The 25629-nt window shown below is 43.8% G+C and overlaps 2 protein-coding genes and 1 long non-coding RNA gene across 8 annotated transcripts in view; 1 reads left to right on the forward strand and 2 right to left on the reverse strand.

The window, feature by feature from the left end:
- LOC147015302 (17S U2 SnRNP complex component HTATSF1-like) overlaps window positions 1-17933 on the reverse strand; it is a 55562-nt gene extending 37629 nt beyond the window's left edge. Inside the window, exons 1-4 of one of the 6 annotated variants that reach the window (XM_085849932.1) lie at window positions 17776-17933; window positions 10230-10383; window positions 3904-4141; window positions 3649-3696 (exon numbers count right to left, since the gene is read on the reverse strand). In XM_085849932.1, the coding sequence (XP_085706058.1) occupies window positions 3649-3696; window positions 3904-4141; window positions 10230-10379 (436 nt within the window). In that variant the 5' untranslated portion in view covers window positions 10380-10383; window positions 17776-17933. Of the gene's footprint in view, window positions 1-3648; window positions 3697-3903; window positions 4142-10229; window positions 10384-17526; window positions 17704-17775 lie in introns of those variants that run through there. The other 5 variants (XM_085849931.1, XM_085849930.1, XM_085849927.1 and 2 more) reach the window with 5 other exon arrangements.
- An 83-nt stretch (window positions 17934-18016) lies between these two features.
- Window positions 18017-25629, forward strand: part of LOC147015304 (uncharacterized) — a 97963-nt gene continuing 90350 nt past the window's right edge. The window contains exon 1 of the long non-coding RNA XR_015050280.1: window positions 18017-18456. This is a non-coding gene — a long non-coding RNA (uncharacterized LOC147015304). The remainder of the gene's footprint in view (window positions 18457-25629) is intronic.
- The window catches only part of LOC147015305 (interleukin-12 receptor subunit beta-2-like), a 104259-nt gene continuing 101456 nt past the window's right edge, over window positions 22827-25629 (reverse strand). Inside the window, exon 15 of the mRNA XM_085849926.1 lies at window positions 22827-25457. Coding sequence (XP_085706052.1) covers window positions 25230-25457 — 228 coding nt within the window. The 3' untranslated portion in view covers window positions 22827-25229. The remainder of the gene's footprint in view (window positions 25458-25629) is intronic.

The following is a 25629-nucleotide window of genomic DNA, read 5'->3' on the forward strand; positions in this document are numbered from 1 at the left end:
ATGTGGATAAGGAGTCGATTTCATACTATTTCCCGTTACTACAAGTGAGCAGTGGATGTGTATGTATGTATGTATGTGTGTATATATATATATATATATATATATATATATATATATATATATATATATATTTATATATGTATATATGTATGTGTATGTATATATATATATATATATATATATATATATATATATATATATATGTATGTATATATGTATGTATATATATATATATATATATATATATATATATATATATATATATATATATATATATATGTAAAAATTACAGGCCAAGACTGGGAATCAAACCCAGGTCCTCTGGCAAACCGTAACAGTGCTCTGCTGTCTGAGCTATCTGGGTGACCCACCGGCTGAGAAACGCAATTCTTCCATATATACAGGTGCCGATCTCTTTTCCCTACTGTATATGTGGAAGAATTCCGTTGCTCAGCCGGTCTAATATATATATATATATATATATATATATATATATATATATATATATATATATATATATATATATATATATATATATATATATATATATATATATATAATCAGGGTATGCTTACACGTTGTAAGCAATAACGAGCCATGCTTCTCCATAATCTCGGGTCGCTCACCTGCATTTGATTTTGAATTTATTTATTTACACTTTTGGATACCTTCTGATGGTTCTGTGATTTTTCCCGGTGTATCGGCTTCGATATCCATCGGCACACCAAATTTCATTTCCACTTTCTACGTCACGCAGAAGGTACCAATATTTAATACAAGTCAGTGAGTTTGTGACTCAGTGGCTAGAATGAGCTTTATATATTGTTGTAGGCCGGGGGTCAGGTGAGAAGAACACCAGGGGGGGAAGCTATCTCGGGTTTCCATCAGACTCCCTGGAATTTCAGGCTGTCGCACATGGATAATTCCGTGATGCGGCAGGTCGCTGACCAACCGTGAACGCCAAAAACTCAACCACGTGACCAAGGGTCCTCCGTCTATGGGTTAACCAGGTTACCTAAATAATCAGGGGACGTAATTACCGGGGGAAACACCCTCGGTACGCCTTGTCCGAACCGGATCACTTTACCAGATCAGATGCAGCCGAGCGACACTGCCAAGCTAAAAGGAACGGATCATTGGGAATAAAGTCCCAGCTTGGTTCGGATATGGACCATGCTGGATCAATGAAAGAAAAGACAAAAACGAGCTGGGAACATTTCTATAAAGGATTTATTACAGGCAGGTGAGGAGAGATATGTGGCACAGTTAATACATTTTATTGTTGTGTGTGTGAGAAGCGATAGCAAGAAAAGTGTGGTGCGACAATAATCAAGCAACTTACAAAAGCTGACACAGAGCAGAGTTATCCCGATATAATCTTAACTTAAGCAAGGACAGGCACCATGACACACACACACACACACACACACACACACACACACACACACACACACACACACACACACACACACACACACACACACACACACACACACACACACACACACACACACACACACACACACAGGAGTTAATGAAGAGAAAAAGGAGAGGAGATGAGGCTAATGGTCTCTCAATACCTTGCACAATTGCCTGATCGCGCCACCAGTACGTTTTGAGGGGATGCTCCGCTGGGTGATACCTCCCTGACAGTTAGCATGTCGTCTCTTGCTTCGTGGCACTTCGTGCAGCTAGTGTTGGACCAGAGAATGAGACGAGATTATCCGGTGTGAATGGAGGGATTTGGGTGGAGCTAGCAGCGAGTGGGTGGAGAAAGTCGGAGTCAAAAGCCAGTGGGTGGAGATAGGCGGAGTCCGAAGCAAGTGGGCGAAGAAGGGCGGGTGGAGAAGGCAGAGTCAAAAGCGAGTGGGTGGAGAGAGGTGAAGAGGTGGTGAAGAAGGCGAGTCAGCAGGCGAATTGGTAAAGAATGGTGGAGCCAGCAGGCGAGTGGGTGAAGAAGGGTGGGTGGAGAAGGCCAGTTGGAGATTCAGCGCGTGAGAGAGAGAGAGAGAGAGAGAGAGAGAGAGACAGAGACAGAGACAGAGACAGAGACAGAGACAGAGACAGAGACAGAGACAGAGACAGAGACAGAGACAGAGACAGAGACAGAGACAGAGACAGAGACAGAGACAGAGACAGAGACAGAGACAGAGACAGAGAGACAGAGACAGAGACAGAGACAGAGACAGAGACAGAGACAGAGAGAGAGAGGATGGACGGCTTCGCGATCCATCCTTTTATAGACCCGTGGTGTGGGGCGGGGGCGACGACCCGATGCGGTGTCATCACTCAAATCGGGCACTCTGGTTGGGCACCGAACTCCGTGATATGAATTGCCTTGCAACAAACCCCGTCCCGTGCCCCGGCGACACGCGGTTAGCGCTGGTCAACGTGCCTGCTCCGTGGTGCGCAATGTGGCCCAAGCGAATCGGCCGCACAGCATGCCTGTGCCTGGTAGCAGCTGCATCGAGGCAGAGGTGTGGGAGGATGTCTGCCATCCACAGAAGACATTTGTGGCCGTCGTGGTGAGTGAAGACCGACGGTAAGACGTTATTGTAACCCCATGCGCAGATCCGACCACAGATGCGTGTTATTCGTGCCCCGTTCCATACGATGATAAAGTATTGCGGACTGCACGCGAGTCCGCCGTTGTACAAGTGGTCAGTGCACGGGTCCACCCACCATCGAGCATGCCCCGTACAGTGCACACAGGTCCGCCATTGTACACGAGGTCAGCACGCAGGTCCGCCCGTCATTGAGCATTCCCCATACAATGCGCGCGGGTCCATGATACATGTGGTCAGCGCACGGGTCTGCAATTATACATGTAGTCAGCACGCGGGTCCGCCCGCCAACGAGCATTCCTCATACAGTGCACACGGGTCTGCCATTGTACACGTGGTCAGCGCGCGGGTCCGCCCGTCATCAAGCATCGTGTTCGCGGTCATCAGAGGCGGTAGGGTGCACGGTGCCAGCCCTGATCTGTGTCAGGGAATTGAGGAAAAGGATTGGATATCACTAGATGGAGATTTGGATTGAAAAGGGGGCAGATATATTTATTAATGGAGATTTGGATTGAAGAACGGTGTACTGCGTGCATACTGCATGTTGTTCGCATTTGGTGTGTTGGTTATGCCTCTGATCGCCTGAACAGTGTGTCGGGGGTCGTTGCTATGGGGCACGAGCTCCGTGCAGTGCTGGCGTTTATTGTTGGCTTCGACTGCTGCCCTTGGTCTTCTGTGAGGATGCATTCTTACGCGAAGGGCGCGGCTGTGGTTTTTACAGATGGGTGGCCGAGCGTAGCGCTTGCTGGCTCACACAAGGACCCCTTGCTTGGATTTACCTCAGGAATAGAGAAAAAAAGGCAGAGTAGGAATGAAGTTTAGAAGTTTAATCAGACCTAACTATGAGATTTACACAACGCACTGTCCCGTTCGATCCACTACACAAGAAGGAAGGGACTATCGAAACGTACATAAATGAAATAACTGACTGGGGACCACTGTATGATGGCTGCTATTGGTGTTGGAGGGATGCGGTTTCCAGAAACACAACAATATATTAGATACAACACACACACACACACCTCGTATCCCATCCTTTTGGGAATGGTTGAGGCCAAGAAAATGGAAACTAATGGTAACCTACCAGTCACGTAGACATTTGTATTCTTATCATCTTCAACATCGAACCAAACTGGAAGAGGGGGGAAAAAGGATCTTATTGGAGTGGACATCATTGGTAAAAAAGGAGTCTCATTCTAAACCAGTGCCATGAGAATGCCAAATAGACCATCCCAACACTGAAAGAATACAATATTAAACAAGCCAAAGGGTTTACATCTGACAAATTACACAAAGTGTGTGGAAAAAAGAGCTGTACACAATTCACACCAAAACAAACCTGTTTCAGCTTTCCTTTTTTCTTTGCCTTTTTTCACCTCTTCTGTTTTGCCTTTCTTTTCCTCTTCTGCCTTGCCTTTTGCAAGCTGAGGATCCTTCGTGGCCAGACCGGTTGTAGCATCAGCCTTTGCTTTCTCAGCGTCATCTTTGCTCTTCTGATCCTGCTTTTCCTTCACCTCCCCAGGTTCCTCGACAAAGCCATAGTTGGCCTGATATGCAGCTATAAAATCTTCAGTGATCTAATGAGAGATTTGGATAAAAATGAAAAATTAACACTGCGATAATTCTCCAGGCATGGCCTGTGCAAGAGAGACGTGACGGCACTTATTGCAATCAAGAATATAAATATATATTAAAATCACTATTAAAATAAGCCCCCCAAAAATGCACAATAACCATCATTGCATTCGACTGTATTATGAACGGAATTATAAAATAAATAAATAAATAAAAGTACCACTCCAGCAGTTTGGGGGAAGAAAGTTTTTTTTTTCAGTTAAATTACAAACAAAAGTAGTTCACGGTTTTTGCCAAATCGCTGCATCTCGAGAGCCAAAAACACTTTAAAGTTAGGCCTTCTGTGCTTAAAGTCCAAAAAAACATTCATTATAGTTTGGGACTTATCTCTTACTCGGAAGACTACCCGTCCCCGGTGACAAGAAGAGTTTAAATCATTTCATGGACTTTAAAAGGGCTAATTGTGTTGCACTCTTGGTTTTACTCTCGAGGCCAAAGCTCTGAGCTACTTATACCGCCCATTGCAAAATGGCGGTGCAACATCGGGTGGCGGAGGTTGAATTTGTCTAAAAAGAGGGCAAAATATAACTATTATAAATTGTGTTACCCCATGAAGATCTGTATTAAATTTATTATCTTATGCTTTAATACCTTGTTGGGGCGTTCTCACGCGATTTTGTGTACGTAATCAGGACATCTTAACCTTTATAAACACTTACATTGCCGGTGCCACGTTGATGACAAAATGTTGAAGCTGTGCATGATACCATTTACAAAATGATCTGACAAGATATGGCAGTGTATTTGCCAATTTTAATCACTAATCATAGTTCCTCTTCTGAGTGGACCACGATATATATCTAATATATAAAGCTCTTTCTAACCACTGACTGATATTAAAGATCGGTACCTTCCGGGTGACGTAAAAAGCTGAAATTTTGCATGTTGATGGACATCGAAGCCATTACATCGGGAAAAATCACAGAATCGGCGGACAACATCCATCAATGAAAATATAAATAAATGAAAAAAAATGCAGGTGAGTGACCGAGACAATGGGTAAGCATGGTTCGTATACAGTCGGGCCCAAAAGTTTGCATACACTTGAGCAGAATACAGTTGACTTCCATTTATACCTCTTTTCTCTACAATAACCATAATTCTTTCCATTCCTAGAACAATTTCAACCATTCTCCCTTATTTCTATCAAGGGTTTCTGCAACTTTTGTACTTTGGATGATTTTATTCACAGTTTAACTCATGATGTGACAAAGATAGCGGGTCAAAACTTCACATACACCAAGGTGACTTGCTGCATGATTGTCTTTCGAAAGGCTGAGAATGTTATGAAATGGCCTTCTATCACTTGTATTGTGTCCCCCACTCTCTGCTGATTATAATTGTTATGCAATAGGTCAGCTAGTGCTCCCATGGCTGTATAAAGGGCCGAGGTTTCCTATTCCGGCCCTATTTTCACTTGAGCCAGCATGGGGAAGGCAAAAGAATACTCTCAAGACCTAAGGAAGAGCATTATCCAGTTGCACAAGTCAGGGACTTCTCTAGGGGCCATACCTATGCAACTGGAAGTGCCACGGTCATCTGTCCAGACCATTGTTCAAAAGTATAGGGACCTAGGGACAACCAAGATCCTTCCAAGATCAGGCCAGAAGTCTAAGTTGACACCAACCGATGAGAGGGCATTGGTCAGAAAGGTGCGCTTCAACCCCAAGACCACCAAGAAACACCTGTGCCAATAATTGGAGGCTTCAGGGATGAAGGTGTCACTGTCCACCGTCCAGAGGCTCCTGCACCGAAACGGACTAAGAGGCTGCAGAGCACGAAGGAAGCCCCTCCTTCAAAAACGCCAATGCGAAGCCAGGGTGAAATATGCAAGAAAGCACAAGAACAAAGATAGAGGCTTCTGGCGGAGTGTCCTTTGGTCTGATGAAACCAAGATGGAACTTTTCGGCCACAATGACCAACAGCACATCTGGCGAGAGAAGGGAGAGGCCTTCAAACCGAAGAACACAATACCCACGGTGAAGCATGGTGGTGGCAGCATCATGCTATGGGGATGTTTTGCTGCTAGTGGTCCAGGAGCACTGTATAAGATAGATGGCACCATGAAGAAGGAAGACTACTTGGAAATTCTCCAAGGGAACCTGAAGCAGTCCGCTCGAAAGCTGAACCTCGGACGTCGCTGGACCTTCCAACATGACAACGACACAATGCATACTTCCAAGTTGGTTGCTGGACGGCTTCAGCAGAACAAGGTTGATGTTTTGGAATGGCCAGCTCGAAGCCCGGACTTAAATCTAATAGAGAATTTGTGGACGGAATTGAAAGAGAGAGTGCAAAAGAGGAAACCCACCAATTTACTGAACTCTACCAACACCGTCAAGAATAATGGATTAAAATACCTTCAGAGGCTTGTCAAAAGCTGATGGATGGTTATCCTGCAAGACTGACTGAAGTTCTAAAGGTTAAAAGCTATGCAACAAAGTATTATACAATATTGGAGTGTGCTGTATGTAAACTTTTGACCTGCTATTTTTGTCACATCATGAATTAAACTGTGAATAAAATCATCCAAAGTACAAAAGTTGCAGAAACCTTTGAGAGAAATAAGGGTGAATGGTTGAAATTGTTCTCGGAATGGAAAGAATTATGATTATTGTAGAGAAAAGAGGTATAAATGGAAGTCAACAAAATTCTGCTCAAGTGTATGCAAACTTTTGGGCCCGACTGTATGTATGTATGTATGTCTGTATGTCTGTATGTATGTATGTATAAGGAGTGTCTATCCGTTCGTCTGACCTTGAACTCTGGAACGTTTTGGAGTACCAGCGGATGTCCTAAGGCAGGTGTGAGGTTTCATAAGTTTCTCAATACAATGATTTTGACTTTTGATCCATACAAAACTGCCCCTGATCCATAAGTAACCGCAATTACAAGTTCAGCAGAAACATTGGCTGGTTTGATAATATCTCAATACAATTGTGATTTTGAATTTCCACCCCACTTTTATCCGTTCTAAGGTGGGTCGGAGGTTTCATAAATTTCTCAATATAATTAGGATTTAAATTTTCGATCCATAAGAAGTGTTTTGTATCCACCCTTTTTTGCTGGCAGATTTGTCTGTATTAGGTGTCACAAAAGACTAAAATGGTATGTGCTGCTTTCTTGCTTGGTGCTCAGCATTTAGAGAAAAGAACACAGGTAAACCCCATAGGGGGAGGGTGTGAGGAAATTCCTCCTTAATTGAACAGTTGATGGCAGAGAGAAAATCAATGCCACAAGATGGTGTTGCAGATATCCAGAGTGCTCTGGGAAATCACGTTCTCCAAAGTCAACGGATGTGTGTTTGCGTCATGTCCTGTATCGTCTGGCGTCTGTCTGCTGGTGAGTGCATGATTTGTGTGACATCTCTTGTAATGAGCCTTTGACCCTGCGGGGGAAAAAATTGGTAACCCAACAAGAAAGAAAAACAATGGCAAAATTTGTCAAGATGACAAGAACCTTAAAAAATACTTAAGTGCATCAATCAGGTGAACTTTTTCATCCAAACTTTATTTGTGACCGAAGGACTTGTGTAAATCTCAACTGTTTGCCTCATTTTTTTTAATCGAACACCAGTGCGTTCATGGAACACCTTATCCCGCACAGTCTTGAGAAACAAGAACATGGGTGGGTCTGCAAGCAGCATATTTGATTGGTCGAGATTATATAAAATGCCATAATATTTTGTCAAAGTACTGCGAAACAAAAGGTTTTTGAAAGTTCCAAAGAGGTGGTTTGTGTTCTTCGGTGTTCAAGTGTATAATTCAATTGAAATAAAATAAAGATTTTAAAGGTCATCGGAAAAAAACTTTTCGGAAGTTTACCGCCGTTGGTGCAGCATTTTTACACCATCTTATTTTGCACGTTGCATTCATTCTTTGTTGGTAGCCTGTTGTTTGTCCTTTATGACATCACTAAAACAATAAGTTTCCTGGTTGGAATGATTTTCAATTTTGTTTGACTGGCAGACAGGCAGACAGGCAGACAGGCAATCGGGGCAATTCAGTCAAAGTTCTGCTAAACTGCAGGTTTGTGTTCCGATTAATGTTCAAAATACCGTATAACATTCAATTGAAATCAAGTTGTTCCTTGATCATAATAAAATGACATTTGTAGGCACAAAGACAGACAAACAGTGAACCAATTGTCGAACTCTGCTTTTAGCTTCGTGCACGTAGGCTAATAACTGCCAGAGAAAATTATGAGAAGCCTGACATTTGTCTCCTCAGAAGTGTCCCTCCTGCTGGAAAATGTTCTGTAGATTCTTTTTCTTTTCTTACAGATTTTTGGCCAAGTCTGCTTTATATATTTAATCTCCACCACCGAAGGTGGATGGAGGTTATGTTTTCACCACTGTCGGTATGTCTGCTTGTTTGTGGGAAAAAATATCTCAAAAAGTTGTGAACGGATTTGGACGAAATTTGGTGGAGAGCTTGGGTATGTGACAAGGACAAAATGATTAGATTTTGGTGAAGATCCGGATCCGAGAATTTTTAAAGTGATTTTTGACCATTGAGAGAGATGTGGCCAAAACGACATATAGCAGGATATCTCAAAAGGTTGTGGATGGATTCAGACAAAACTTGGTGGGCAGATTGGGTATGCAACAAGGAAGAATTGATTCCATTTTGGTGAAGATTGAATCCAGATCCAGATCCGAGAGTTTTTTTTAAGCAATTTTTCACCATTGAAAGATACGGCCAAAAACGGCATGTAGCAGGATATCTCAAAAAGTTATAGAAGGATTCGGATGAAACTTGGTGGATGAGTTGGTTAGGTGACAAGAACAAGCCGATTAAATGTTAGTTCAGGTCTGAATCCAGATCCGGCTTATCATTGGGACACAAAACGTAAACTAATCAGCCTGACAGAAGTATGCGCTCGACCGAGTGGCTATTCTAGTTTACCTCCGCCACCAAAGGTGAAGGAGGTTACGTTTTCATCCCCTTTCTATTGGGTGGTCGCGAGACTACCGTTATTCTCAGGTTTTCCGTCTGTCTGTATGTCTGTCTGTTTGTTTGTATGTAACGGACAGCTCTGGAGGCCAGAGGAGTCAACCGATTTTGATGAAACTTGACTGATAGGTTCATACCAGGATCTAGTTGTATGCTTTTGAGCACCGTTGCTATGGACACCACCGTTGCCCAGCAACGGGACTTTGAAATTTTAGAAAAAATCCGAAAAATAATTTATTTTCGAAAATCAAAAATCGGCTTCCGCGGTTTTATGCGCACTATAATCAACCTCTTTGTCAAAAAATTTCAGCCCGATCCGTCAAAAACTGTATGACTAGTATGCAATTATATAGCAACCACCCATGCTGCCTACTGGCTTGTCTGTTTGTTTTTTTTGTGTGCAGATATCTCAGAAAGTTGTGGATGGATCCAGGTGAAATTTTGTGGACAGGTTCGGTGTGTGACAAGGACGAACTGATTAAGATTTTGGTGAAGGTCCGGATCCGGATCTGACTACTAGAATTTTAAAAGTGATTCTTCACCATTGAGAGATAGGGCCAAAAATGATATATAGCATATCTCAAAAATGTATTGGGCTAGATATGTTCTCGTGGATCAGGCATTACGGGGTGGAGGTATGCACTCTATCGAGTGCCCTTCTAGTTACTTCCTATTTTTTTTAATTACCAGAATTGTGCTAAATTTATGTTGTGTTGATTGCTTTCATTATACTTTCTGTAAAATTCTGGAAAAAGCTCGAATGAAAGATTGACCTGTTTGGTGATCCTTTCTGAACACATTGCTCAAGGTGCTATGATCCAAGATTCAAATCCCACACATGATGTTCAGTCGATTTATCCACCGTCAACAAATGCCTTTTAATTCATTTACAAAGATACCCATCTCTACTTATTATGTCCCTTTCCTACATATGATACATGAGCTCTTCCTTGAGCCTTAAATCTCTGTAAAATAAATAAACAAAACCAACAAACAATGTAGATAAAGAAACAGGAGTTCAACATTGCACTCAACTGTGAATTCAAAGAGTTGTGCGTCATGTGGCAAAACCTACCCTCGGAAACCAGGCTTGCTTGACAGTATCCCAAACCCACTGTCCACCATCCTTAGGATCTGTGTAAATTAAACCAGAATCTTCCTCTTCAGGCTCTTGTGCCAGTTGCTGGAGACGCAGCTGTTCATGGAAATCTGCATTGCTCTCCATCCTGCTGCGAAAGGCATTCCTTCTGAAACAATGACCAATATATCATGCACATGGAGAATTGCACATGGAGACCAATACTTCAGTGCAATTCTCCATGATATTGCTTTTATTTTATATCGCTCAGTGGGCTGTCGCCACGTAAGCGATGAGGTCTTTGGGTTTGAGGCATATATATATATATATATATATATATATATATATATATATATATATATATATATATATATATATATATATATATATATATGTGTGTTAGTGCAACTTTGACCTTGATGTAGGATGTGAAAGACACATTGCTAACCTCAGGATGAATTACCCTGAGATGGCTTTGGAAACCTTGTAAAACACAATGCCAGCTGAAAGCACTCTCCCCCCCAATCAACCCCTTCCACCCCTTCTACCCAAGAAAGGGAATCATTCCAGAGATGCATTTATGGCCTCCTGGTAATCATAAATATATTTTAAAAGGTGAAAAAAATTCAAATATTATACCCAATGTACTTTGACCCAAGACCAAACAAAGTACACTGTCACACAAAGCTTGGCAAAGTAATACATATACACATTGACCCGAAGGCCAAAGCTTATGGTCGTACAAAAAAAAACTCAATCCCAAAGGGCCAGAATGCATGATCATAGCATTAAAATTTTCGCTTTGGGAGCCACTGCACTTCACCAGCACAAAGTGAATTCCCCTCAAAAGTTGAGCTGGCAAACACCCACGTGTATCCAAATATTACCTCTCAACTAGCATGGAGCTGTGATCCCATGCCATACCAGCACTTGCTTTAAAGATCCAGACCAACAGGGCTTTTGTTACCCCGATCTCCATCTGCCTAGTTCCCATAGATGTTCCCTTTCCCTGATGTAGAGCAACAACTTTCCTGACCTGTTAAACTACTCTGCTTGTCCTTGCTGCTATAACATGAAATCAAATTGCCATAAATTATTTGTTTATTTTTCTTTTTATTTTCAATGGTGTTCCAAGGTTCTTTGAAGAATCTGAATGTAGAGAAAATCACATGTATGAGGACCACACGAGGAGACGGCAAAGACAGTAATAAAACTATAAGGGAACTCGGTGGAGCACATACCTCCGCCACGTAATGCCTGATCCACGCGGACATATCGGGCCCAATACATTTTTGAAATATCATGCCATACAGTACTAAATCGTTTTTGGACTGATCTCTCAATGGTGAAGAATCACTTTAAAAATTAAACAACTCTCAGATGCACATCCGGATTCGGATCTTCACCAAAATCGAATCAATTTGTCCGTTGTGACACACACAACTTGTCTACCAAGTTTCATCCGAATCCATCCACAACTTTTTTGAGATATTGTGCTGTATATCATTTTTGGCCCCATCTCTCAATGGTGAAGAATCACTTTAAAAATTCTAGTAGTCGGATCTGGATGCGGATCTGAACCAAAATCAAACCAATTCTTCCTTATCACACACCCGTGTCCTCCAAGTTTCATCCGGATCCATTGACAACTTTTTGAGATATCCTGCATACAAACAAACAAACAAGCAGTCATAGACTGGTACTTACGAAGTCGTCAACTTTACCTCTGACATTGTCTAATAAAAGCTGTCTCGAGAAAAGGTAGCGGCGCAAACCAGAAGTTTCTACGATGATTCTGTACCAAACCATCAAAAATCGAATGTTTGACCTCACTGTGACCTTGACCTTTGACCGATTTTGACCAAAATCGAATCAGCGCTAGCCATCACCCTCCTGAATCACGTGGTGTAATTTGACATTGGTCGCTTCTTCCGTTCTCGAGTTATCTGTACCAAACCATAAAAAAAAAAATCGAATGTTCGACCTCACTTTGACCTTTGACCAATTTTGACCAAAATCTAATCAGCGCTAGCCATCACCCTTCTGAATCACGTGGTGTAATTTGACATTGGTAGCTTCTTCCGTTCTCGAGTTATAACTTTTTTTGGATGTTTGACCTCACTGTGACCTTGACCTTTGACCGATTTTGACCAAAATCTAATGGGATTTTGTGGGATGGGTTAGTTTAGTTAGACCGGCTTCATGGGGACATGGGTTGTTCCTCATAGAGCCCGTGGAGTGGGTTAGTTAGAAGGATTTAGGATAGATTTAGAAATGGATTTTGGAAAACGTGGACAGATATGGAATGTGTCGTAGGGACGTAGCTTGGCTACGTAGAGTTAAGTGGAACGTGCACTAATTTAAGGGATGACGAGGGAGCACGAGTTAGTTAGGGGAATCTAGTTAGTGGAATGGCAGTGTGGAGTGTGGTATGAGTTAAAGGAAAAATTGGAAAATGTGTGATGAATGAGTAAGGGCCAGCGGGCCTGAGTGCTGTTTGGAGCGAATGTGGAATGCATGGTGCGATGACTGAGTGGGGGGAGGAGTGAAACCCACCCAAGGGACCCCAGGGTCAGTTTAATGTTAGTTAGTGGGTAGTTAAATTTACCAAAAGGAGGTCGTTTTGTTGTTGCTGTCGAGAGAAGGCACGATACCCATTTGGACGGGTGCAGGAGTTCATGGACCGGCTGGGAGCGTGGCTGTTGAAAGGTGAGTATCGTTTAGAGGGCACCCCGGACACCGGACTAGTCAGCCAGAGTAGGCCAAGGGTCCAAGGGACCGGGATAGTGTAGTGGGCACGGGCGACCCGTCGGAAACGGGCCCGTCGCCCCAAAATGCCATGTGGGCATCGGAGGGGGGCAATGCCATGTGGGCATCGGAGGGGGGCAATGCCAGAGAGGGCATCCCCCGCGTTCATAGGAAGCTGGTAGGCTCGGAGACAGCCTGCGGGCCCAGGGGTGCCATGGTTAAAGTTTGGCAGAGGGGAAGTTCCTGCCAGTGGAGCCACGCTGCCCAACCATGAAATTGTGCAAGGGCACGAAGGAAAACTTGAGGGCTAGGCCCAAATTTATAATGGACACCAACACAGGCGATGGGAATGATGGTTTTTAGAACCGATAGTTTAAAGTGTCAGGCGTTTTTGGAAAGCTCCGGGGTAGTTTAAGGTTAATGAATGCTAGGATAGTTAGGAGATGTACCCCTTTGCACCATCCATCCCTTCGCTCTCAGTAGGCCGCTGGACTCACTGTGGAGAAGACTGCTGAAATCTGAGGAGGCCATTCTGAGGCTTTGTTGGGCCTCAAGACAGGACGCTAGTCTCTTCCCTATTCCCCTCCAAAAATAGGAACGTAGGGGTTGGGAATAGATAGACATGATAGGTTAGCCAGACAAGGACAATAAAGTGGGTTAGGGAGATGGATTTATAAAATAAAATTAAAAAAAAAAATAAAAAAACAAAAGGGGCTAAATTTGTTTTGTGTTGCAAATTAAGGGAGTGGGTATGGACAGACAGGCAAAGGCGATAGGTTGGGGGGAGACAGTAGGTTCGGTCCGAGCCTGCCTTCGAAGCGGCCGGCACCACCGCACTCCCTCCAAGCCTGATGGAACCAAACCAGAGGCTGGCCAGCTTCACATACCACCTGTTTGTGCTACAGCGGCCTGTTCCGCGTTTGCCTTACAATGCCTTGTTTGCCTGCCTTTGCCGTAACCCCATGCCTGCTACCCTTCTTGCATTTGCCCGTGTCACCAACTCATCCATGTGTGCCAGGATCATCGCCAAGCGTGTTTTACAAAGACTGCCCTGCAGGCAGCCACATCACGGGGACTGCATTGAGCAGCCTGTGCATTGTTTTGCATCCAGTTCCATTTGTGTTCTTGCATCTTCCATCCAGTTCACTTCAGGGAGGAGCCAGGGACTGCATTGGGCAGCCGGCTCCCTTCCTGTTCTTGTACAAGGGAGCCAGAGACTGCATTTGGGCAGCCTGGCTACCCCCTTCAAATGGCATGTGGGATGGCATATGGCATGCCAGGTTAGGGTGAGTTGCCTCCAGCAGCTGGAAACTTTTAAAAAAAGAAAAGAAGAAGGTTCAGTGGAAAAAATACCCCCGAGTGGGAGTGCCGGTCATCTATGCCAGAGGGCGACAGAAGTAAATAAAAAATTAGGGGCATCTATAATTAATCGATTCCATGGCTCGTGGATCTGGTCGTGATAATAGTCCATAGTATCTGAATCACTAATAACATTTGATCTCTTTTTATTTATGAGGGAGGAGATACGATTTGAAATCAGTGACTCCGACAACACCAGGCGCGGTACTTGCCAAGTTGCATGATACGTGGTATCCACGTGGTAGGTAATATGGATGTGCTGCTGTGTGATCATGATAGACCATGTTGTTCTCTCTCAAACGATACCATTTACTGGCTGCTACTCTACTCTGTGGCCGAGATACGACTCTCCAAACATAGCGTCAGAAAGTCGTCAGAGCGAAGTTTGAAGGGCTATAAAATCGGAACGAGAGCAAATTTCAAAAAAATGGCTCGTGTTGTTCTAGATAATAGTCCATAGTATCTAAATCACTAATAACATTTGATCTCTCTTGATAAATGAAGGAGATACAATTTGAAATCGACGATTTTCGCAACTTTGACAGCCTTGTGACCTTGACCTCGATCTTGGACGACCTTGAAAGTTATATCGTTGTGCATGTCTCATCGACCTCTATCCATTCCACTATTGGTTATTTGTCTCCACTCGGATTGTGGAGGGATGCACGGATGTACGGAAGGGTGGACAGTCTTTGAGACTGGCTTTATTAGGTCATCTCTACTGAGATGACCTTAAAAAAAGAGGGGGGGGAGGACCCTTTGAACAGGCCCTGAAAACGTCTGACCTTTAGCTGCAGAGCACTAACCCTCACAAAACTATTGACCAACTTGGCCATGCCTTCTTTCCCACAGATGCCAGGTCCTGGGCCATGGTTAGTGTAAAATAATAGATAAGTTAAGGTTGTAAATACGTTGAACCCCACCTGCATGTCTGTCATAGCGCCGGCAATTTATTTAAGTTGTCCGAATTTGTTTGTTAGTTACGCAGCGCATTAGGTTATTTATTTTTGGGACATGTATGAAAAAAAAAATGTCGCACTCAGGGATCCGCAGGTAAAATGTATGAGAGGAAAACTTACACATGCTGGTCACACGAAAATTTGACGACTCGGGCCAAGTATGTTAAAAGGGGAGGGGGTAGTGTTGCGAATCTGGAAGCCATGAGCACACTCAACACTCAGGTCCTTTAGCTCAGATATCTTGGTAAGTATGTGTTTTATAGATAGCTTCCTTTCCCTTGTCTAATGGGTAAATCAATGTAAATGCGCTGCGATTTGTTTTGGTAGTAGGACTTCTTGTCGTTTCAACTACAACAACAGGGCGGACAACTCCAGCTCGGAATGAAACAACAAGCAGAAACCCTCAGCTCCAGGCGTCCCCCGCGCGCTTAGTAGGGTAGAGGTCAACTCCCACCCCCCGAACACCAAGCAGAGACCCTCAGCTTCTGGCGTCCTCCGCACGCTTTGTAGGGCAAAGGTTAAGCCCCCACCCACCGTTTCGATTGGAAAAAGCGCCAAGTGGGGGAGGGGTTTTGCCATGCCTAGAAAATGGCGAAACGAACGTCTCTCTGAGCGAGCGCGCCGAGGAGGATAAAAGGAGCAGAGGATCCTCACAAGAAGGAGTCTCTGGAGTCTGCCTGGCTGGGCTTGGTTGTCGCCGTCATCTTCTTCCTCCTCCTCAGCATGGTTGCGAGCTGGACACGACCTCGTCTCACCTCAGCCGGGTTTGGCTGCGCTGGCCCGTCCTTCGGCAACCGGACCCCCCCCCCCCCGAGAAGGAGTGAACGCCCAGCCGTGCGCTCGTGGCCAGGTAGCCAGCTACCCTGATCTTCAGCCGACTGTCATCCGGGCTGGAGGTCCAAATAAAGACCTTTCGGTCCAATTCTTTGGGTGTGTGTGTGTGTGCTTGTGGCGCCCGTCCGTAAGTAGTGAACTGTATTAGTGCTTTCTCGCTGTACATCATTGCCTTGCTTGATACGGTTTAATTCTGCTTCTTACGTGCTTCCCTAATCCCCCCCATTATTGTTGTATAAATAAACCCCCATTTGTTAAATGTTTTCAGTTCGTTCACGTCCCTTCTTTCATTGACTGAGCGTGTCGCGTGCTGGGGAAAATTAGCAAGGCCACTTCCGTGGCCGTTGTAACGGGACAATCGGGACCGACGGTTCTCGGCGATTAAACCGCTCGGAATCGCACACGGAACGAGCACGCTAAGCGGCTCGTTTCCGTACGAGTTCCGTCGAGGGTGTGAAGACTCGGTAGATCGCCACGTGGTCACTTGGTATTTTGAAGATTTGGCAAATAGCCCTGCACCACGTGGTGGAAATATTGACCCTTCACGGTCCAAAACAAAGGACCCGTCGACTCTGGACTTATCCAGGGCGACGATCTGAATTCCGGACGATCGGTCGAGCCGACTCTACTGCTCCATCTGGTGGTCGAGCTCGTCGGCCAACATCCCGGCCCTGCAACAATATAACCTTTGGATGTTGTAGGTAGTGTGGTCTCTCTTGAAGAGGAAAGCTTGAGTTTGGAATTATGTCAGAATGTGATATAAAGGGTTCATTGATCTGAAAATTTGTGATTAGTTTCTGGACCATTTTGAGGCATGCACACACACACACACACACACACACACACACACACACACAAAAAAAAGAGAGACACACACACACAAAGACAGAGAGACAGACACACACACACACACAGACACAGACACACAAAAGAGACACACACACATACACACAGACAGACACACACACGCACACAGCCACACAAAAGAGACACACACACAAAGACAGACACACACACAAAAAGACAGAGAGACACAAGACAGACACACGCACACGCAAAGACACACACGACACACAACAGACACACACACAAAGACAGAGAGACACACACACACAAAGACACACACAGAAAACACATGCACACACAAAAGATACACACCAAAGACAAACACATGCACACACAAAAGATACACACCACAGACAAACACACACACACACACAAGATACACACACACACACACACACACACACACACACACACACACACACACACACACACACACACACACACACACACACACACACACACACACACACACACACACACGACCACTGAAACACCACGAGGACAGTTTATCAATGGATCAATATTCAAGCCCAGGTGAGTGTGCATACCTGTGGATGATCCTGCCGACCCACAACATTATTAAATCAATCCGATACACTTTAACAGGGTGAAAAATATATACAGGGGGTAAGAACACACACATACGTCGGTTGGTTAAGTATCCAGGAGGAAATAGCAAACACCAAGTAATGTACATTAAACGCAAACATACTTTGCCTTTTAAAAGGCCCCGACATTTGTAACATTCGCCATATTAATTTTTAATACACATCGTGCGGTTTTATTCATACACTTACATTTATACAATTACAAGCAGATTCCAACTTCCTGTGCGTGATGACGTCGTGATGACGTCGTGATGACGTCGTGATGACGTCGTGATGACGTCGTGATGACGTCGTGATGACGTCGTGATGACGTCGTGCCGCCGTTCTTGTCTCATGCGGACAGCTTCTTCTTCTTTGTATATAATGGCGTCGTCAGAGCCCCAAGAAGTCTCTATATCCGCTCCGCTTCGAAAACAATTTGTCAGTCGGTGGGAAGCGAACAGGCCTCCGAAACTTTACACTTTCCTCTCAGTTTCGTTCACAATCGGTTTTGCAGAGTCGAGGTTACCTGTGCTCCAACAGGTATAAAATAAGATATATCCGGGAGAGTTTGACAGCCAATCCCGACTCGCCTTATCGAGTGAAAGAACCGCACTTTCGATGTCTCATAAAATGGACATTGAATTTTAAAAAAAACTCCTGTAAATAAATATTCAGGTTCCTCACACAGGTTACGTGTGTCGGGATGGGTCTTGGGATGGGGTAGGGTGGGGGGAACGTAAATTCTCCAGGTAAATGTGTATCGGGTAGAGCCGCCTTCAGGTGGGGAGGAGGGGGAGGGTATTATGTCTCCACCATGTACAGTACAGTACAGTACAGTACAGTACAGTACAGTACAGTACTCCTGTTCCCCACGTTTTCCAGCAGGAGGTACGTTTTTACTTCATTTTTTTTTTACGTTTTTACTTCAATTATAAGCAGGAGGTACGTTTTTACTTCATGCACATATAAACCCGGTGTAAAGACTTCAAGCTACCTCCCTTTCAAGTTACCTCTTGAATGAAATCGATTTCAGATTACCGGGAGGTAACTTGAAAGGGGGGTAGCTTGAAGTCTTTACACCCGGGTTATATTTTTTGCGTAAACAGAACTGTCAGTTGCCTATACACCGCCCAAATAAAGGTATGCGTCAGAAGAACGTGATGCATGCTTGAAACAAGATCTCCCGTTGGGCGGGTAATCGGCTCGTAATACAAATCATTGGAGTGGGTGAGCTATCGCCGGCATTATTGCCAAATTCCTGCCCTGACTACTAGTGGGGCAGATAACAGCAATTTTTGAGAGGAATCGTGCAAATGATGATACAAGCATCAAATTTGGCACATTTGTTCTCCAGGCGATTCTAATCAAATCTGCCTGATTGGCCATTTGAAAATCCAAGATGGCGGCCATTTTTCAAGATGGCCGCCATGTTAGCCTCCCGAAGTTGACTTTTTGCTTAGAAGTGTTTGTAGTTGTCCGATTTGCATGATCTAAGTGTGGATCCATATGTTTTCAAGCCTGCTGGAGTGGATTTTCCTGTTTTTAAAGCCCCCTGACACACTTTTTCTGATTTTGCACCACTTTGATGATTGTCATGTAATGATTGTCATATGAAGCTAAGGCCTTGGGATGCCTGTGGACATCCGTTCCTTCCTTGTACTTGGCAAAGCAGTTGTACTGCAGGAGCTGTGATATAGAAAGGTCAGATTTCGATGCTCCATGCTGGAGTTGGGACTTGATGTCTGTGCCATGTTCGACCATGCATACAAAGTGCAGAAGTGATGGTGGTACAACCTGTTCTTGGTCTGTATCGTGAAACGTGCTGCTGAAATGCGACTTTTGATGAAGCATGTCTCGTCTTATTATCCCAGCAGCTTTCGCTGGATGGATCGCTTCACCGTACTTGGATGCTTGTGTGAGGAATTGAGCCTACATCATTCTCAAAAGCCAGCAGAACATCTCGTCCTTGGCAATGAGCTTGCAGCTTGGGGATGTGAAAAAGCAGCTGGTCCTTAAGTCGAGTAGGATGAACATCAGGCGATTCAACACCAAGCTGATCCAGCCTCTGCTTGTAAAGCATGATCATATCAGCAAGCCTGAAAATGGGTGGATCTGAACTATCACTGGCAGTTTTCATCTCACTAATGTAGGTGACCAGTTCGGAGAAAGCAATTGGATATGCTTCCTTCCAGTGCTCCTGTGCTTTCTCTTGCTCCTGCGCCTTCAGGTAGTCTCGTTCTCGGTTATACAGTGCCACCAAGCAGGCAGGGTGATATTTCAGTTCTTGTGCTATGACATCTCCTACACTCAGTTTGGCAAGGAGTTTTCTACCACTGAGTGTCTTTGCACATTTGTTTATTCTCTTATTCAATTTCATTGTCATTGCTTCTCTAAGCTCACCCCCTTGGGTTTCGCAAAGAAAACATTCTTGTGTTTTAGCTTCTTGGACCTTTCGTGGGATCTTACTTCTACTGCCCTCATCACTAGCACCTGCAGGGATTGATCTCTTTCAGCTCTGTGTAACTTTGTGTTGTTAAATAGAAGCCTGCAACTCTCATGATATCGTGCCTTGTTTTGTCTCAAGGTTTCCTCTATCCCACCACCTTCATCAAGTCTTGCAGGGTCTAGCTTGATTGGTAGTGCATTGAGTGAGTGAAACAGAGGAATATTCCTTGCCAAGTTCATATACCCATCATCTCCTCTTTTGGCAGGATTGGCCTGGGGGGACTTTAGATCTTTTTTCTTAACCTCCTGACATAGGCAGCTCTTGGTCCAGACAGTGTTCCATGATTTACCAGTAGAACTCGTGTCCATGGCCAGTATGACGTTCAGGGTCGAGGGTTTATCCTTTTACCACCCTGTAATGTATCATGGACACTTTCCTGTATGGGAGACAGCTAGGTTTATGCATCTGCCCTACACTTAGTCCGATCGTTCATCCAGTGTCATAAGTCCCGTGCGATCTGTACACCATCCAGATAACTAAAACCCGGTTATCCTTGGCTCGGCTCTCCCGCGCTGGCACATCCTGTCGATTCAGGTGCGGCTGCCTAACTGATCCGGGGTTGATTAGGCAACATTTGGGACACTAGTAAGTTGTTGCAGTATGATGCCAACAATGATGCCAACATAAATTCCTACTTCGCTGCCACTGAACCCCATGCTGAGTTTCACAGCAGTGATGTCACCAATGTGCCTTGGTAGTGCCCGACAATCACTCCTTCAAGAAATTCTTACTTGGCGATGAACTGGAAATGTTGATTAAAGGACTGGTAAGTGGCCTTAATCAATCAACCTGGATTCAATCAGCACATCTGTTTCATCAACTTCGTGCTCTTCAAAAATTTGGAGCTAGATGTACTCCATCACACGCAGAGACCTTCTGTGTGCTACCCTCATCTATTTTCGCCCGCGAGCCAACGCGGTTTACCAGGGTGTGGCCGATGCCGTGCACTGGCATCTTCTTGGAGCCATAGATGAGAGTTGGGCCAGTGATGAGGACCAGTGCCAGAATTCCATCCAAGGGATGTGGCTGACTGCTGAAACAAAGGTACTACCTCTAACACTACACCCCATGCATAAGTAGCTACTACTACTACTACATACATGTTAAGTCATGCAAACGTATGAAAATCATAAACAAATGTGCAAAATCAGAAAAAGTGTGTCAGGGGGCTTTAAAAACAGGAATATCCACTCCAGCAGGCTTGAAAACATAGGAATCCACACTTAGATCATGCAAATCGGACAACTACAAATACTTTAAGCAAAAAGTCAACTTCGGGAGGCTAACTTGGCGGCCATCTTGAAAAATGGCCGCCATCTTGGATTTTCAAATGGCAATCAGGCAGATTTGATCAGAAAGCCCTGCAGAACAGAAATGCCAAATTTGATGCTTGTATCATAATTTGCACGTTTTTTTCTACTATCTACTACACTATACTTAGTCCAGCGTCAGACCTGGAAAGGCGATTCGTGAAAAAAAATGGCCAAAACAACCCACCGGCAAACCCACAAGAAGGTGGAAAAATTATGGCTGCAATAAGAAAAGTCCGAGTCTCAATCTGCATAAAATCACTTCGTGTTTTGGAAAGTTAAGTGAATTTGACTTGGGTGGGATCCAATCCAACCAATGGCTAAATACTATAACACAATCTCCTCCAACTCACTTTGCCCTCTATCTCCTCATCCATGCCACATGAAATGACTTTGCCATTTGCCATCGTCCGACCTTGTGAAGATCCGTCCGGATCCGGATACCATAATTTTTCAAGTGATTCTTTGTCAATGAGTGATCGTCCCACAAACGATATCTCAAAAAGTTGTGGATGGATTCGGACGAAACTTGGTGGACAGGTTGGGTGACATGCTGAGCTCAGCCTTCCCGTTGCTCTGAGGGTGCCTGGTGGTCATATGGCAGTTTAGCTGCCGGAGCAGCTATCATTTCTTGAAGTGCGACTGTGTCGCTGATGCAGTGCCCCTCTACCAGTACACAAACTGGAACTGGTACTCATTTTGCCGACCTGGGAAGGATGACAGGCTGAGTCAACCCCCTGGTGTATTAATTCAGCAGCCGACGGGGCTTGAACTCACGACCCGAGGATCCCAAGCCACCACCCTAACCACTGAGCCAACACCAGGCTTGAGGGTACCTGGGACTGCTGGTCACATGGCTGAATCCATAGTCCACTGCCGAGTCTCTCTCCCCAAAAAGGGCAAACCAATATCTGCAATGAGTGTTTCTGGAGTGCCATGTTGGGCGAAGATCGATTTCAGATGGACAACTCAGCCTGGTGTTGGCTTAGTAGTTAGGGTGGTGGCTTGGGATCCTAGGGTCCTGAGTTCAAGCCCCGTCGGCCGCTGAATTAAAATACACCAGGAGGTTGACTCAGCCTGTCATCCTTCCGAGGTCGACAAAATGAGTACCATTGTACTGGTAAGGGGGACACTGCATCAGCGGCATAACTGCGTCCCAACCAATGATGCAACCAGCAGCCACAGGCTGCGAGAGAGAGAGAGAGAGAGAGAGAGAGAGAGAGAGAGAGAGAGAGAGAGAGAGAGAGAGAGAGAGAGAGAGAGAGAGAGAGAGAGAGAGAGAGAGAGAGAGAGAGAGAGAGAGAGAGAGAGATAGATAGATAGATAGATAGATAGATAGATAGATAGATAGATAGATGGATGGACAACTGTCTTCAAGACTCTACTGTTGCAGCACTTCTGACACGATGTCGTGTTGGTCATGTTAAAGGATTGAACAACAGTGAAGGTTTAACTGTTTTATTCGAGTATACAGCATACAGTTCATAACTTGGGCATGAGACTTGCACCTAGAGCTAACAACTCCATGTACATCTCTCCAGCTCAACCTGCCGGACTCATCCCCCACGTCCCCGTACATACTGTGACATGTATCTTGCATTATACCACCTTTGCTGGCATTAGTCGGTGAATGGTAAAGATCCTACAGTATATTTCGGCAAGAGTTAACATATGAGTTAACACTGGCATCCTGAACAAAGAACAAATTTCTGCCTCGACTGACTGCTGGAACAGCAATGGCAAACCAGTCAGCTTAACCAAACCACCCAGTATAACCCTTACCGAGAGATTGCTTTGCAGCAGAACTGATTCTCTGTAAAGATTGAAGAGTACGGTGCATCGATGATTTGTGACGAGCCCCTTTAAGTCCTCGAGCTTGCTCCTTTGTAGAAGTCACATTTCCTTTTCTTCAAATGTATTTGCATTGTTCTTTGTTCCCTGAAAGACTTGTGCCGTGTAAACAGAATGCTGTGATGGAAATGCATTTTGCATGCATTGGGCCAAGTGCTCCTTTTTGTGTGTTTCATGCACCGTATACATTTATTTGTTTGCAATATTGGAAATTATATGTACTAATCTGCAACAAAATGGCATTGTGTGGATTATTTATTATCATAGCCAAAAGTATTTGAAGAGAGACTTCCTGTATTACTGTATATAATAAGAAAGAAAGAAAAATCTAAAAGTTTGAAAATGTTGTTATTGTAATGTAAAATAATATTTAAAAAAACATAACAGCTGAATCTCAACAATTTGGTCAAAACTATGTAAGAGAGAATGATTTTCATTACCAAAACAATTAGAAAAGTTAAAACTATGCGCACAGATCAAGTTTGACTATTATGTTAAATATCATCTTAGAAAACCTATTAATTCCCGTCAACCATTTTGAACCATACAAAACCAAGTAGTGATACGAGAAATTGTTTAACACAGCTAAGCAAGTCTGAAATAAAGATGCACTACTTCAAAAGAGTATTACAGGTAACGCAGCCGGTTTTATGTCTCTTCAACTACCGGCATGAGGTGTACATTGCCCGATAACCCAGTGTAATAGTTAGTGAGGTTAAACTTCTGCCTATTAAAATGCCGTTTAATCATCACAGGACGGGCAGGAAAAGGTGACATGCTGCACAACATACTTTAATAGCCAATTATCACAAAAGTAACTGTGTTGGTGTATGCTGATCAAAACGATGATGAGTGAGCAATTCCATCAAAGAGGGGCATTGATCAGAAGCCAGGAATTTGGTGAGAGCACGAGCATTAGTGGAGCCTTCAAAATATTCTCAGAACGAGATACTTAACAACAGCCCAAGAAATGTCAAAGTTTTTTTCGTTTTTCTCTTTTTCAACATCAAAGCGGATGTAATGAGAGCGACACACAGTGGAGTGCATACCTCTGCAGGCTGAACATTTTACGTTTTGTATCCCACTGATAGGTCATTATAATACATTTGACTGTTGTTTTGTCAGTCCATAACTTTATCACCTGTTAGGACTTTATCACATACCCAACTACAGTACTTCACAAAGTTTTGTCCAAATCTGTTCAGAACATTTTGACATTATGCTGCTACACACAGTACGTATTGTCTTTGATCCTATCTCTCAATGGTTAAAAATCACCTTTAAAATTCTAGAATCCAGATCTATATCCAGACCTGAACCAAAATCTAATTGGGTTGTTCTCGTCATCTACCCAACTCATCCACCAAGTTTTGTCATAACTCGTCCATAACTTTTTCAGATATCGTGCTATATGTCGTTTCTGGCCCCATCTGTCAATGGTGAAGAATCTAGTATCGAGTATCTGGTGTCCAGATCTTCACCAGAATCTGATCAGTTTGACCTTGTCACACGCTCAACCTGTCAACAAAGTTTCCTCCAAATCTCTCTGCAACTTTTTGAGATATCCTGCTTACAGACAACAAACAATGGTGAATACATAACCTTCTTCCACCTTTGGTGGTGGAGGTAATTAGTAATAAAAAATGTATTTCCATACTCCATTATACAACTTGTACAAGTAATTCCATTATACAACTTGTATAAACAAGGTTTTATAAAACATTTGCATTTCTTGGACTCAATATCTACCGACATAACTTATAGACCCAATATCTATGTTGCTTGGATTCGTAAGCATCTCAATCGGAGAACCTTTTTGAATGCCCCTCACACATAACATGAGGATTAAACAGAAACAAACAAAAAGACAAAGGTAACATTTGCGGTGGCACAGGATGGATGAATTACAAGGGTGAGGAAGGACACACAAGCATTATCGAGGATTGACTTTTAGCAGAGTAATGTCAAATAACTATAACCTTTCAAAATTATCTTTAGGCCTGAAGATTGTAGTATGATGAAAATTTCCCATCGTATGTCAACGTGACTACATAATTTCCAGACATCACCGATTGATCGAGATTAGAATATTTGTTGTTGGCGTGACAAATGGGTGAAATGGCTTGTGGTTTGCACAATGGGTCCACCGAAAGTGTGCAAAATTGCACCTCTTCTATTCCTTGAGTCAAGCAGGATTTTTCAAAGGGCAAAGGTTTTCCAGCCTGTGGATACAAAACATACTGTATGATCTGATCCAGAACTGTGCACTGTATAATTAGCAACATTCATTTCCTAGTAGCAAGCAATTCTATTTGCAAGGCAGTCATTTGCTTCATAATTCCATCATGACGTTGCATTACTTGGAGTGTTTTTGTGACAAACTATTTCAAATTT

The sequence above is a fragment of the Eptatretus burgeri genome, chromosome 12 (genome assembly GCF_056783735.1).
Source record: "Eptatretus burgeri isolate ZD-2024b chromosome 12, Ebu_testis_v1, whole genome shotgun sequence".
NCBI classification, from domain to species: Eukaryota; Metazoa; Chordata; class Myxini; order Myxiniformes; family Myxinidae; genus Eptatretus; species Eptatretus burgeri.